Source organism: Manduca sexta, chromosome 24 (assembly GCF_014839805.1).
Source record: "Manduca sexta isolate Smith_Timp_Sample1 chromosome 24, JHU_Msex_v1.0, whole genome shotgun sequence".
Lineage (NCBI taxonomy): Eukaryota > Metazoa > Arthropoda > Insecta > Lepidoptera > Sphingidae > Manduca > Manduca sexta.
Window position 1 is genome coordinate 12,240,814 of NC_051138.1, and position 16,648 is coordinate 12,257,461.

At 33.6% G+C, this 16,648-nt stretch overlaps 2 protein-coding genes across 3 annotated transcripts; one reads left to right on the plus strand and one right to left on the minus strand.

The window, feature by feature from the left end:
• Positions 1-1,089: 1,089 nt before the first annotated feature.
• On the minus strand, positions 1,090-3,395 carry LOC115443036 (protein cornichon). Its single transcript, XM_030168305.2, has 4 exons — positions 3,113-3,395; positions 2,932-3,044; positions 1,946-2,089; positions 1,090-1,288 (listed from the first exon to the last, which is right to left on the minus strand). The coding sequence occupies exons 1-4, from the start codon at positions 3,260-3,262 to the stop codon at positions 1,261-1,263; spliced, it is 435 nt and encodes a 144-aa protein (XP_030024165.1). The 5' UTR covers positions 3,263-3,395; the 3' UTR covers positions 1,090-1,260.
• A 255-nt stretch (positions 3,396-3,650) lies between these two features.
• LOC115443052 (endoplasmic reticulum lectin 1) lies at positions 3,651-11,532 on the plus strand. 2 transcript variants are annotated; one of them, XM_030168318.2, is made up of 8 exons: positions 3,651-3,975; positions 4,276-4,513; positions 5,673-5,837; positions 6,096-6,385; positions 6,634-6,687; positions 8,313-8,477; positions 8,732-8,894; positions 11,177-11,532. In XM_030168318.2, the coding sequence occupies exons 1-8, from the start codon at positions 3,811-3,813 to the stop codon at positions 11,506-11,508; spliced, it is 1,572 nt and encodes a 523-aa protein (XP_030024178.2). In that variant the 5' UTR covers positions 3,651-3,810; the 3' UTR covers positions 11,509-11,532. The 2 variants fall into 2 exon arrangements, with proteins under 2 accessions (XP_030024178.2, XP_030024179.2); XM_030168319.2 differs by lacking the exon at positions 6,634-6,687.
• Positions 11,533-16,648: the final 5,116 nt, after the last annotated feature.

Below are 16,648 nucleotides of genomic sequence, written 5' to 3' on the forward strand. Positions count from 1 at the left end.
TATTCTGGCACGCGCGGAGCACAACAGTGCAGCTGTCGAGGGGCTCGAAAATATTTTACGCCTGATAGCCACACAATAAGAATAACACAATACCTATATGAAAAACGTATTGCCTCAGCTGGGTATTGCACCATAGAACTTACCGATTAGAGCCTCTTATTCAATTAGTACAATGAGGTATACATGATATGAAATATATTACTCACATACTTATCTTTATATTTGCAAGAGTTTACACGTGGAATTATCCGCTTTCAACAGTACAAGATGAATCTTTATCAAAGAAAATTTATGATAACATTATCATGAATGTCTATTTCTATCTAATTGAATTTATTATCAGTGAGGTTTTTTACTATGTAAGACTTTAGAAAGACGGAGTGTTGCGAAATATTCTTGCATGAAAGTGTACCTGCACATACTTACAAAAATCCACCACCATGCGGTAACGCACTCCAATTTGCCGACTGTTATGGAAATAAATTGAAAATTGTCCACAACTTGCGAATCTTCTATGATGGACGATAAAATCTCTAACCCATTCAGGAAGAAAAAAAACAATAGCGAAGAAATATGTATCACTCTTCAGTTCTTTATTTTTAGGTTTACTTCACAAATCATGGCAAAATTAAAAGGTCGAAATGTGCGTGTTTCGGTTCCCAATTGAAAGACAAAGGTTTCTAACGATTTTCGCTTAAAATTGTCTTAGGTGGTAGTAGAATTGAAGCCGCGATAATATGGTATAAATCAGAGGTTCATTTTTTTCTCATTGACCACTTTAAAAATTTTGGTACCGGCGGACCTTTTATTTTTGATGTCGAAAGAGAAAGTGCGTTACTACTACCGCCCAGCCACCGCGGGGGGTGTCTAGACAGTTTATGGCAGGGTCACCGTGCCTTACGACCCTAATATTAAACGCCTATATTGATAGGTGAAGTCAAGCCAACTTTTTAGTACTTTACTATTAAACCATATAATTCCTGGACCCCCACTTACGAATTGTGAACCCCCATTTTTTGATTACGCCAACGCAGACTCCCGTCAAGTTTCAATGGTATAAATAGTCTTCTAAAATACAAAAAAAAAACCTTGACACTATATTAAATGTTTTAATATCAAAATACTTCATGTGCACATTACAGTCATTGACAGCCATTGCGCTTGTTCGCTTTCCCACCGTACAGCCGTTTCTACAGAGACTAACAATAAATTATGACTTAATGATGTATAAACATGTTCTCACTTATATCTCTTCTATACTTATGCTGCAATTAATACAACTATCATTCTGAAAACAAAAGAAAAGTTAAATGTAAATGTGGACAATATATCATATCTAATTAAATTTTAATTTTTTAATAGGTACTGCCCTGGTTGTCCTATGCATACCTCTTGCACCCACATGGAATATGTGTCTCTCTGTGTGCGTGTGTGTGTGTGAGTGATAAGAGGTACATTGGAAATATTTCAATGTGACTACAAAGTAATAAAAACATACAATCACAATAGTGTTTAAGTTCAGTGGATAGTGCATGTTTATTATTACACCTTACCTCAATAAATAAGATATCACATGACAATGCACATGTCAGTTGCTGCTTGAATGTTTAATCTTTGCATATGTCACAATAATGTATGTAAATAGAGTTGTCATAATGCATACATTTGATAGCATTATTTGTAGCAATTTAGTATTGTTTATAACAGGTTTAAAATAGTATATTTATTGTGTTCATAATGATTTATAATACTTAATTTATTATGTTTTAGTGTAAGTATGAGTTTATGATTTTAAAAATTATAATAAATATTTTGGTATATCAGTTTTTGCAGACCAACCAATAGTGAGTTAAATCACTACAACATAGCTATTTCATATATAATGATAAGTCATTCAATTCTTTTGATTATACTTTAAATAAGTAATAAGAGAGTTTTAACTTACCCATATAGATACAAGAAGAATGATAGAAGATAGAATGCAAGCTTGATCCAGCCTTCTCTCTGACACACAGTCAGAACGTCCGCATTCATTATGCTTGTCGGGTCATAGAGACCCGGGCCAGACATAACTGGCCTGGTGTAGTATCTGTAAAGTGTATAAATCATTAAATAATTAATGTAACCCATTGCAACTCATAATAATGAAACCCTTTTAGGTAAACAGTATTGATTTGATTCCGGGTGAGACTTATTCAATATTAAGGTGGTAGCTCAAGGTCCATTTTCATACATTTTGTTTCGGCTTTATATATATTTGGAACCAGTCCTTTTTTGTTTCAATGAGTCTCCCACCCATTAAATCATTATCCTGGTTTACAGCTATATAAGAACATATTGAGGATGACAATAAATAAATTATTATATTAATACAGATGCAAGCCATGACTCATAAGCTTAACAGTAAAATTATACATGTTTTGTAATAAATTACAATTACTGGGCATTATGAGATCCAACATGTCCCAAGGGCTTCATGGCAGTATAGTCGTTAATCAGTTGATGCCATTATATTTTCTACCCATATTGTTAAAACACAAAAGTTTGTGTATAAGTTTCAGTGATTAAATGTTTGTCAGAAGTAAATATACAAATAATAAATAAATCAGACTATAGGGAGATTATTGACATAAATTTTACTTATGTCCTATTTTATTGAATAAACTCAAGTTTTACATACAAGCAAAGAAAGTGAACAATATGGCTGAATTATTTCTCACATTTAAATATTTCTGGGGTATTCGTAAAGAAAAATACTTATACTACAAAATTCACAATAAATGCCATTATTATACATTTTGTTCCATCTAATAATGGTACCTTTAAACAATAGGTAGGTTAATGAATGAGCAGGGTCGTTATATTGTATTAATTTGTAAAACCTTTTTAAATATGCAGAGAACGTTTTGGTGTCATATTAGTCATTCTTACCTGTGTATATGATACAGAATCAATGGAATATTTATCAATAACGAGAACCATTCTCCTGATAACAAGAACAGTACGTTTATAAATAAATGTAGCAAATATTCCGGTAGAACCAACTGCAACAAATATTGATAGGTTAATAGCGGTCAAATGAAGAGAATAGGTTATGTGCAATAATACTTACGGGATTCAAACTGTTACATTGATCTATTGGGTTTTTATAATCAGTTTTGAGTTCATCGAAAGCTATCACGTGGAATATTGAGAAAAATATCAGGAATGCGTCAACAATTAGGGCTATAATGTAAGAAAAGGCTGGGAAACTAAACGCCATTTTTAGGTTTTACTATTTTTCAATTTTAGACTTTTTTATAATTGACAAGTGACAGACTATAGTTGTCAATTACGAATCACGGACCACAGATTGTTAAAAAGAATTTAGAACTGCGAATTGAACTCAATATTTGAAACAATCTCAGAGATTGAAATCTCTTATAAAATACACTTGTGTGCATCGATATAATATAATATATGACAATGATTTTGTGCAATTATAATACATCTTTTCGATCAAAGAGTTGAGATATATTCATGTTAAACAAGTCGGTTTACCTATTGATTTTTTATTTGTTACATACATTAATATTTGTTAAAAAAATTATTAAAAACTTTATAAACGCACCATATGCTTTGACAAATGACAGCTTACCAACTCATTTCTGAAGCTATTCGGCAAAATAAAAAAGTCTTATAAAATCGGGAAATTTCATAACCGAATGCCTCTCCTAATTTGATTACATTACATATTTCGTGTAGAATTAAGGAGATTCATACTTTATTATTTATTTATAATTTTAACAATGTACATGTAATTACTGTAAAATGATTCGCAATGTGTTATTAGTTTTGTGTGCTTTTTCTCATTGCTTATGTATCGAACATGATTTTAAAGGTTTTGATGATAGCATACTGTTTGGTATAAATTGGCCAGGAAAAGTTGATGATATAGCTGAGAATTTAGTAGATGGAAAAGCTGACAATCCACAGGTATGTAAGTTGTTGATACTAAATTTCTAATGACCGATCAGCACCTCATTGGCTTAAGGGTATCTGGCTATCTGGTAAACTGGCTAGTTTTGGCCTTTTAAACTATATAATCAGTCAGGCAATAAAACCTTGTAACAGTCTTTCTATTATAACACATTAAGAGATGCTCGCTTTCGTTACTTTGGCGTGATGGCGATATATGTGTTCCTTTAACATTAAAAAGTCAGTAAATTGTCAGTCAGTGCATCTATTAATCTGTGTATCATGCCTATCACGATTTTACTTCAATGCACTTTTCAGATCCTGAATAAAGAGATCTTACAAGTATCTACCTCAAATAAAGAGACATATGAGTGTCACATACCAGAGTTAAGTACAAGAGAGGCTATAAACACCGAGGACTATGATGGACCTTCTCCAATGCATTTGTTGAAGCCATTATTCATGCAGAAGATGTGTTCATATAGACTCGATAGCTATTGGAGTTACGAGGTCTGCCACGGAAGGTATGTACGGCAGTACCATGAGGAAAGAGAAGGTAATTATAATTTTATTTCTTTAAAAGTAATGTTATAATATATTTAAAGAAAATAAGCAATATCAAAAATATGTATTTTGGAGAAAAATAGTCTGCTTTTCACATATGGTTTTACTTATATAAAGAATTACTGCTACATTCAACTTCAACATTGCTTACTGATAATTAAGGGACATTCAATACCTATGTCATGTCCTGTAATGGTCAATATTGATTTTGAAATATATTATCTTAATTGAAATTTGGTCTATTATAATCACTTTACCACATAATCCTTGGCCTTCAAACTAATACAATGTTTCATTTATTCAATGTTGAAGACTTAAAATTGGTAAGGTGTTTAAGTTACAAAGAGGGATATTGATCTACAACAATTGGCTGTATTCGACTTTGTCAAACAGCTATGCAACTTTACTGTTTTGCAATTGTCTCATTGCATATTAATAATACAAGCTACAGTTAGTACACCACATTATTTTATTTGTATGGTATATTATCATTTATTCTCTTATATTTATGTAAGGTTAATTGACAGACCTGTTTAAGGAGAGCATTATGTGTTAAAATTCTCATTCCAAGTATATATTGACAGATGGAAGGCTAATTGACTTAGCAATTCTTTTTTCTAAAAATTTTATCAAATTTAAAAAAACAGACATTAGTGTTGTTTTTAAATATGTATGGAACTTAGAGTCAAATAAATGTTGCTTAAGTCAATTTTTTTATAAGTATTTTATCACCTAAGATATTTTTTCTTTCTTAATCCAGGTTCGAAGGAAAAACAAATCATAGTTATAGATCTAGAAGTAGCTAGCACAAGGGTATTACCCACATGTTGCCAGGCTTTAACAATATGTTTTTTTTACATTTACTGTGTCATTTATTAAAAATTGTTTTGCATATATTTTTATTACTTACATGCAAGCAGTAATTGGTATGTGTTAAATAGATTCATTCACTAAAATTATATAGGTACTGTATATCATTGATAAAGATTTTTAAGTGGTAACATCATATTTTTGTACTTTAAAATAGTTTTACTTTAAAAATAATATATCAAGTGACCTTTTTAATTGTTTGTATCTGTTGTAAAATAAAAAATGCTGCAATAATTTTGTTTATGTATACTTTATATTTAATTTTGGCCTAACTTTTATAGGCAAACATGTGAATGTCCAAGAATACTATCTCGGACACTGGAGTATAGAGAAGCAAGCAAAGCTTGAGACAGACATGAAAGCTGCAGAAGAAGCTAAACGTGCGCCTAAAACTACCAAAGTTGAAGGAATGAAGTTACCCTATGTGGAATTGGCAATGGATGATGGTAGGTAGTGAAAGTCTGTTTTAATTACATCTGTGTTTAGTTTTTTAATATGACAAACTTTTGCTCTTTTTGTCTGAAAGCATACTAGGAAATCATGCTAAATCCATTGTCATCAGGCAGACGTCTATAATTTTTTAGATTTTTATGGTTTTTAATTGTGTCAGTCATAAATTCTCGTGCTCCGGAGAGCAATTATTATAAAAAACTGCAATTATTACATTTGTAGTGCATATTCAATAAGTCAGTTACGAATTTCAGGAACTATTTGCGACTTGAGTGGAAAGCCTCGCCTCACAAGAGTGCAATATGTGTGCTATAGTCATGGAAAACACGAAGTTTACTCATTCAAAGAGATTGCTACTTGCGAATACGAAATAATCATACTATCACCACTGCTCTGCGAACATCCACAATTCAAACCGAGGGATGTCACCGAGAACACAATAGACTGTGTTCCAGTGGGTGACGCACCAAAGAAACCACGAAGTTTGCTTAAAATGGAAGCTGATCATTTAAAATTCCATCATCAAACAATAAAATTGATCAATGTAAGTACTTTCCAAAAAGTTTTAGCTTGATTTTACTGTCTATTTGTTTAATTTTTCATTTTCCTGTAGTCATTTGATACAAATATTTTTTGTAAAAGTAAAGTGTTTTTTTTGTATTCTGTAAGAAGCTTATAGTTTGTGAAGTGTGATAAATTCATATTTTAATTTGTAGTTTTAGAATTTTTATTTATTTTTATGTTATCACCTCTCGCACTAGTTGCTTGATTAACACATGTGGCATTATTCAGGAAAAGGATACTAAGGATATACTAGCTGTGTTGAAAGTTGAGAAAATTGATAAGGTAATTATTTTGTGTTGTTTATTTTTTTTTACATATTTTCATGCAAGTAGTTTTTTATTAATTTTATTTTAAATTCAAAGGTTTTCTGTTAAAATAAGAATAAAGTGATCCCTGGTGTTCTCCTTGATTTGAGTATATTTCCATTTTATTTAATTCGTATAATAGGACTCATATTTTCTATCTTTCGCTAATATACAGAGGGTTATTGCAATACTCTGGTCTATTATAACTATAGAGAGCTAGATGGCTCTCAATTAAACTACTAAAATGAACGTTGAATACATAGTTATCTCGCATTTTCACTTAATATACAATGATCTTCCTTCTCTAAACACGTCGCAACTACTCAAGGACGCAGGTAGTTTTGCGTGACACACGCGTCCAAGTTCGCCGATCGTTGCTCGCGGTCGTGCCCCGTCCTTTCTGTATGTGGTAGGTCTGACATATGTGAGAGTCCGCCTGGGTAGGTACCACCGCAATGTCTATTTCTGCCGCCACGCAGCAGTATAGTCAATGTTCAGTTCCGGTTTGACGGATATGCCTGTCCAACTACCGGACATAATTAGACATAACATTTCATGTCTTAGGTTGGCGAGCGCAGTGGAATACTAAACAATACTTTGTAATTCATGGTGTTGGATGGTGATTCTATTGTTTAGGGGCCGTCGTATCGCTGAATATAAGACGAACGGCAAGCTCGTAACAAAGTAAAAATTGTTTTACGGTAGGGCGCGCGTTCGTGTCATGTCATGCGCCCTGACTGTTCTATATGTTTTGCATCGCGACATTTCTATACATTTTGTACGAAAGGGACACAGGAAAGATATGTCCGCACCCCGTCCGCGTCTTACGTCTTTCTGTCTGTCTAGCGCATAAATAAGACTGTAACTGTTAGTTAGATATTTTTTAGATGTCACTATACGCTCGTATTTTTTTTCATCATTATCCGTTTTACAGTTCTTTGCTTGTTATTAATTGCTTATTAAGGTATGGTATTAGTATTTTGAGGTAGGGCATTGCCCCGAAATTCCACCCCTAGTAACTGCTCTGGTATTACCTTAGCATTAAAGGAGATAGGTGGGGCAGGGTGGTCTACGGTATGCAGGGGTGGAAGACTTAGACACTTCCGTCAGAGGAAGCCCGCAGTCGTCCCTAATGCGCCGAAGAGGGCCACCGCGGAGTTTTAGCTGGTAGGCCGTGCATAGGTTAAGTTGTATATAGGGTTAGGGACTCGGCCCGGCGGTCGCCCGAAGGTCGTCATCAAATCCGGGCGGCTCAACGCCGGGCCGTAAGGCACGGTGACCCCAGCATAACAGCTCAGTCGCCCCCCCAAAAAGGCTGAGCAGTAGTAATAAGGGAATTTCTCGGTCTACGGTATCCTATTTTTATATTGATAATTGATATATTGGTAAATAAAATAAAAAATGAACAGGTTTTGTAAACATACCTAACTAAAATTGTGAGACGAAAGCATATGCAGTGGCCACGGAGCGGGGAGGGGGGGGGGGGGTGTAATTTCATTACTTAAGATAATACTTGAACGGGCCCTTAATTTTATGTGATTTTTCTAAGGCCGGGAAATCGATGTCTATAAGTACGCAATTATAATAAAAAAAATATTGTAGGACGGCGAAACGCATCTTAAATTCGAGCTGCACCCGCTGACGGATGATGAAGAGGCGGCCGGCGAGCAGGCCAAGCCGCCGCTACTGGACGATAAGTCGACGCCGGTCATATTGGACGACTCGCCTGTACGAGCGTTTTTGAACGGCGAAAACTGCCTAAACGGGGTTAGTTGCTTTTTTGAATACACCAGAGTTCAGCGTATTCCTAGTGACTTGGCTAACATGTAAAATGAGTTTCGGCTCGCGGCTCTGACGGTAAAAAATTGTTATTGAATAATGTAGCTATTAGTGCAAGGCACGCTGGCAGAAGTATATATTACACGTGTTCGACTAAACACAATACGATTTGAAAAATTACTAAATTTTTTTATATTATTCTTCTGTATGAATTCTGTATGAATATTATTCTTCTGTGTCAGGGTACTGGGTGGTGGAAGTATGAGTTCTGTTATGGCAAGCACGTGGTACAGTACCACGTGGACCGCACCGGCGAGAAGACCACGCTGATGCTGGGCAAGTTCGACGAAGACGCGCATCTGCAGTGGATCAAGGAGAACAAGGGCAAAGCGCCAAAGCCTGTCGGTAAGAATAGTACTATTTTTGTATACGGCCACGCCAAACTGTAGGGTTGCCACCTTTTTTCTGAGCAAATAAAGTACATCGGTAAATGGAATGTGGAAAGAAAAGTACATGGCAGTGGCGAAGGGTGAAATTTTTCAAAAGGTAACCCGGTGTAAAAGACTTGGCGTCAGTTAAGATATTGGGGTAATTTATAGGAAAACAAAAACGAAAACAACCAATTATTCTTGAATCGAAATCGACAAACATTGACATGCCTACAAAATTACCTATTATGCGTAAATAATTGAAACATCCATGAAATCGAACAATAAACGTAGATAATTCTCCATCCATTAATCACAAATATAAGTACTTACGTATTAATTTGTTATAACAACAAACAAAAGTAAGTATTCAAATTATAACCACACTACTTACCTATGATTATCTGTTTATTTTCAAAATAAACTGTAAGTAAATGTAATTTCTCCTTATAGATATAATTATCACGATCGCCAAACAGACCAACAGTTTAAATGCACCTACATGATAAACGTATCGTAGTGATATTTTAAATTCAGTAAAATATAATATTTATTTTCTTCTAACAAACATTTTGTGTCTGAAATCAAAAACTTTCAGATCTAAGTACTTCAAATATTTAAGTAACCATCTAAATACTAATATGTGAAATCACATACTAATAAAATACTTACGTAAAGGTAGACATTAACTGATCACAAAGTAGTTAGTTATTGCCATTATAATACACTTTTATTTGTAGTTTCTAAACAAACAAAGCGCTAGTAACTAAATATCACAGAACTATCAACAAATAAAATGAATATGACAATTTACAAACACCGCAACTTAGTAGCATAATAAATTATGACGTTTGAAGGACGTAAAAAGCGACAACTATACAAAGTCGGTTAACGTGAAGCCGAACTAGCTCGGGTTACCTTTGCCCATATCTCCCGCGTGATTTCGACAAACACTGGCATAGAAAGTCATAGAAAGTGCTGCCATCTATATTAAAAAACATACTACGACATTAAGCCGCTTGACAGCGGGTTACCTTGCGCCTGTGGCGTCACAATTTCACTTTGGTAACGGAATTTCTGGGGAACTAAATACAAGGTGCGCCATCTAATGTTATTTAAAATAAGTAATCGATATCGATTCAATTTAATAAACAACGGGCTAATGGCCGATAGATGTCATTATTAAGTTATCATTAATAAATAATTTAAGCTATTATAATTATTGTCCATTGTCTGATATGTTTTAAATTTAAATTTACCTATTAAATATATTGTTTAGTATCACCGAAAACCTAAAAGGGAAGCCGGTGGGAATCGGCTTGTATGGACGCTTCGCCACTGGTACATGGTTTTAAAATAAAGTACAAACTATTTCTTCTTTATTATTTTGCTTATAAACATATATTATATTTGAGAACTTTTAACAAATAAAATTAATATTTCACATTTAAATACTTTACTACTTAAGATTTTTTTTCGTCTCGTAATTTAATATTCAACACCACAAAATTTAAAAAATCTTCGTGAGTGCTGACTTAGAAAGAATCGACAATAAAAATGAATTTAATGCATACAATTAAAAAATATATACCATCAGGCTTATCAAATACTTGTTGCCATTTTTGTACCATTAATTACCGCTGTTTTACGCAAAAATTCCTACGAGCAATCCTAGAGAATTCATATTATGGCAAATAAAGTATTTTTGCGTACTTTATTGTTCTCATAAAGTATAGAGTGCAATTACCCGAAATAACGTACGATATTTTATCATAAAGTATGGGTGGCGACCCTACGCCAAAGTGACTCTTCTGCACCTAATGGTTAGGGGAGTTGGGTTCAATAGAATGTCAGCTGACGAGAGATGATTACCCCTTGGCAGTCAACACATTTATGCTGGCTTGTTGGAACTAAGATATACACAGGCTGATTCCGGAACGCGACATACTTACACGCTCATATGATGAATGGTTTTAACACCTTGTGTACTTTCTTATCTGGTAGAAAAACTATGTTCTCCGCTTTTACCTGCCCCAATATTTCTTACAATAAGTAATGATCGTGTTAACTGTAAATCCTATCGCTACCAATTTCGCAAAATATGTTTTGTGCGGAGGAGTGAGCGAGATAGAAAACATTAATGTTAACAATATCATTGTCACATATTTAATATGCTAATTAAATTAAATAGAAACGACATTAATTGTTATTACTGTGTATAGCTATGTTTATTCATTTGGGAAAACATAATTTTTCCAGAACAACGCACGTACGTGTCTCATTTCTACTCGAACGGCGATGTTTGCGACAAGACCGGCAAACCGAGACAGACTGAAGTGAAGCTAAAATGTCTGGAGAATTCGTCGAGTCCAGCTCAAGTGTCCCTCTACTTATTAGAGCCGAGGACGTGTCACTACATACTAGGCGTCGAATCGCCACTAATATGTGACATTTTGCCATTAGCAGATGAAAATGGACTTATTAAAACAACTAAGCCTTTATTATCGCAAGAAACTGCGATGCCCGATAGCAAAGACGACGAAGAAGTTGATAGTAAAAGTAGGGGAACATTGAAGTTCGGCAATGATTAGAATAAATGTTAATTTATTTGGGAATTTTGTTTTATTTGAACTTCTTGCTTCGTATTAAGATCTCCGGAGCAAAATGCTTTGAATGTCTGTTCCATAGATTTATGGCGCAAGAGTTACGGACGTGATTATGCAAGGGATTTTTGGAAATTTTAAACTACTAAAATGTTCCTTACTATCTGCCATTTACTAAATGATCCCAAACAGCCCGCTTTTTTTAATCTATTTAAAAAATTGAGCAATCAGAATAAAGTTTTTTTGACATGTTTAAAAATGGTTTATTTCGATTGGTTCATTCTAGAAATCGGATTGAAGATTGAGATTGGGATGATTTAACAATAAAAATAATTTTAACAAAAAATTAAACCGCCTTCAAAAACTACTCAAAACCAAAAAAATATTTCACATAACAAGTATATGCTGGATACGAATTTTGGAGTCGGTGCCTAATTAAAATTGCTAGTTTAGCTAGATTTTAATTGCTTAGTCCATCTATGAGCTAAAGTTCTTTCAAATCAATTAAAAGGAGTAGGTTTGCATTTACTACTAACAAAAACACACAGTGAAAGGTGTAATACCAAGCACATGTATAGTGTTTCATATTTTCATTTCCTCTTTTTTGGGACCAATCTGGAGAGATATTCTTTAGAATAAAAAAAGAATTTTCCAAATCGGTCCATAAATGAGCGAGTTCTGAGGTAACAAACATACAAAAAAATAATAAAAAAATAAAAAATTCACGTCGAATTGATAACCTCATTTTTTTTAAATCAGTTAAAAACTGGTATAAATTGCCTATTTGAAAGTGTTGCTTAGAAATGAATATTATGTGTACGTTAGGAGATAACACGATGAGCAATTTTAGTGGCGCGTTGAGGTCCTGAGTTTGAATACCTGGTCAGGTCAAAAATAATATTGGGTTTTTCCATCTTAAACTCAGTCACAGCTCGGAGATAGGAATGTTAGTGGTTTTATATATACCCCTGTGACTCGGACAGCACGTAAGTTATTGTTTCTGTATTTGATATCTTTCCGGTCACGTCGGTTTACGTTGCCCCGGGTTATACTTAAGAGCGTTTACGTGCCGCGCGTGAAGTCAACTATAGGTAATTCTTCGCAAAATTCACTCACACAGAGCCGTTGCGTAGCTGTGTGCGTAGAGTTAGCGCGTCGGCTATCTTTATAGTCAGACCAACCAATTTTGATCTTTTCGCTTTAATTATCTAATTGGAATGTAACTTATGATTTATGAATTTATGATAAATGAAGAATTCTATTATTAAATATATAAGAATTCATCATGAAATAGTTTATATGTATCATTTTGTAATTATAAAAAAATAAACATTTTTAACAAATTTTAACGGCAATTTTACAAATTGCTTTTTTCACTTTTTAAATGCAAATGCATTTGCATTTAGAAAGTACCCTTTAGTAAAGTGGAGCTCATCATGAAGCCGAAAGATAGGCACCAGAACTCCGTAATCAGACAATAAATCAGGAAAATTACTGTGCTACGATGTTTATAATGGACCACATCCCCTCCCCTACCGACTACTGCAGTCGCCCACCTACTAACCACAGAGCGCGCTGGTGCTACCGTGGCCCGCACGATTCTAATAGTTGGCCGCCAATACAGCGGGTACCGCACACAACCGCGCACCCCGCGGGCGTAAAACGAGTTTTGAAATGTGCGTTTAGTCCATTGAAATGTTACAATTTAAGGACCGAATATTGCATTTCTTGGAGGACACAATTTTATTTTTGGGCCATGTGTGGGGGTCAATAGAAGCTTAACCTCAAGTTTGTGGGGTCGCCACCCTTGTCCTCCGGCCGCCATCTTGAAAAAGGGGTGAAAACACTTTTTTCGCGATATCTCGGAAACAATACGTCTTACAAAATTTTTGTAAAGCCATAATTTGTAGCAAATTGTTTTGCTGCAAATATGTTTTTTTTCTCCTTTATCCCCAAATGGTAACTCATACCTTTTCTACCTGCATAACATTCGATAAGTTAAATTTGGTAAGTTCTATGGCAAAGAAAAGAGTTAGGAATAAATAAGTAAAGTTGTACGAATTTAACAAAAAAATTGTAATAATATATTTACAATAAAAAATCAAAAATAAGTTAAACATTTTGTTTCGACCGGATTCTCATGAGCATTGACGAACCCGGTAAACTTTGGAGCGCTGTAACAGCGTTTTAAATGAATGAAATAAAAAAAAATATAGGGAACAATTTTCCTCAAAAGATCATTTACAAGTTAGTTTGAGGTAATTTTTTTGTAAAATGTAAAAAAAAAAAGTTATAGAGCAAAAAAGAAAACTTTTATAAACATTTTCTCACATTTTTGCTTATAACTTCTTTAATTTTTAATTTAGGGCAAAAAGTTATATAAACATATTTGTAGGCAAAACAATTTGCTACAAATTATGACTTTACAAAATTTATGTAAGACGCATAGTTTCTGATATCGCGAAAAAAGTGTTTTCACCCCTTTTTCCATAATGGCGGCCAGGGGACAAGGGGGGCGACCTCACAAACTTGAGATTAAGCTTCTATTGACCCCCGACACATGTTCTAAAAATAAAATTGGGTCCTCTAAAAAATACAAAGCTCATGTAACATTTCAATGGGCTAATTGTTTTTAGCTTAAGGTTCAATTTTTTCCTTCGAGTAACTATGCTCAAGTGTTTAATGAGTAAAAAAAGCAAGAACCATACTACAGACGCATGTTATAACATTAGTACATCAATCTTTTAGCTTTTGCTTTAGCCGAAGTTTCAGCGTTGTTACGTTTCTTTTTCTTGCCTAGAAATAGCTTTACTTCCCATTGTGTCTGAAACATAATAATATAATAATAATTTATAGTAACTACTAAAATTATTGTCAATCATTAAAGGAAAAAATATTTATTACTAAAGTACTAAGATGTGGCAATCACTGTATACACGTGACTATTTTTTCTACGCACAGCAAAGTCCAACTGGAGTCTCGCCGGAGCGACGAGCGATACGTCCTCTCTCTAGAAAGCCTCAAGGCGGACTAATTTGAAACGATTTGCGCGTTGCGTTTTATAGTGGTATTTAAAATATTTATAGAAAAATAACAGAACTAATTTTGTAGAATTTTTAAATTGTATGTTTTTAAGGAGATGTTCTTCTATTATAGTAATCCAATATTATATTCAATTAAGTAAGATATAGTGATAAAAAATCATTTAAATGACCAACATTTCTGAAATTTTCGAATTCTTTGAATTTTTATTTCTCATGAATTAAACATAAAAAGATATTTTTCTCTACTAACTTTTTTCTTCAGGATCTTTTTAGTTAGATAAAAATAACATATTGTTATGTTCCTTAGTGGTTTAAAATATTTTGAGCTTCGAAATAGACGTTCGAAGCGCAAATTTGAAAACCTCTGTTCAGTAATCATTAAACAATTTACAAATACTCAATAAATCTAAAAATTTTCTCTACTAACTTTTTAGACAACAAAATTTTCTATAATAATTACTAATTCATATGTTTTTAAAATAATGTTTTGATGGATATTATCTCCTTCGAAAAGTGCTGTTTTTGAGACATACGGCGCGCGGATGCGTAAACGCTCTTAAGAATGAAAGAACAGAGAGTGCACCTGTGTATGGCGCACATACTTGAGTACTACAATATCTCCTGCGCCCCTGGCTGATCTCAGTTTAGATTGGCCATTATGCATATAGATACATACGTTAGTCATAGGACTAACGTAAATCTCACTATTTTTAAAGGAAACAGGTTTAATAAAACCACACGATATTATTTAAACTTGACATTTATTTACATTCATATCAACAAAACGGGTGTTGTATAAAACAGTTCTTTTAATTTTTCATTACCATTTGTATATCTAAGTGCCTCGAGATTGTGTAAAATAAATTTCTGCATCTGTACTCTGAACGTTGGTGTTGATACCGCGACTCTTGTTCATTGAAGCGTACGTTGCCTCTGTATTTCTTAATCGAGATTTTTCAATACAAGCAATATACAAAATATATATTTTTCATAATATTGCCAATAAAAAAAAACTTGTAGTAAACTAAAGACTTTTTTGTTCAATCAGAATTATTGATCTTGCGTTTTATTATTTTCGACATACAATTCAAAATAGTTCTCTCAATCTTAACAGATTACAATTTTTTATTTTATAAAAGTATCGACACCTTTTCAACTTTTGTTCATTTCCTGTTCAACAGTCAACTGTCGACAATCCTCTTGTCGATATCTATAGGTATATCAACTTTCACAAAGCAATTATAATCATTAGCAAAAGGTTGCGTTAAATATTTTACAAGAACTGTTTATGGAATTTAATTGAGGTGGTAGCTCAAGGTCCATTTTCATACATTTTGTTTCGGCTTTAATCTGGGTAACAAGTAAAGAATTTAAATTCACGTCTAGTTAGTGATTAGTTCTCGCAGTTGAAGAAAAATGTAAAAATAATTAATAATCATGGATATTTCGGCCTTTAAAATTTCGTCATATTAAATTTTAAAGGCCGAAATATCCATGATTATTAATTATTTTTACGTTTTTCTTCAACTGCGAGAACTAATCACTAACTAGACGTGAATTTAAATTCTTTACTTGCCAATACTTGTTTAGTTACCCAGATTAAAGCCGAAACAAAATGTATGAAAATGGACCTTGAGCTACCACCTTGAGCTTTTATATTTTATGGTACAATATGGTAACATCCACAATAATAGTAATACCTCTTCGACAGATTGACATCGAGTGAAAATGTCCATAATTATCGACTATTTGTAAACGAACGACATCGATAGATGCAAACGATCAGTAAAAATATATGATATTTTTTACAATCTGCACATAGATAAAAATGGCCGTCACGTCTTGCAAAGTTGCAACAGCAATGAGGTTTTCGGTCTAACGTTGTCTAGAAAATTTTAGGTAAAAAATTCTATTCACACATTTTTGACAATTATCTAGGGGTAAAGGCATGGCTAAACGTCCACCGTCGCATTAACCTTAGAAGAAAGTTTAAACTAACGCACGAATGCAATCTATGAACTCCTTTTGTATGGCGTATTGCAAAAGCGAGTCCCTGGAGGTCCTAATTCGAGCGTTGAAAGCAA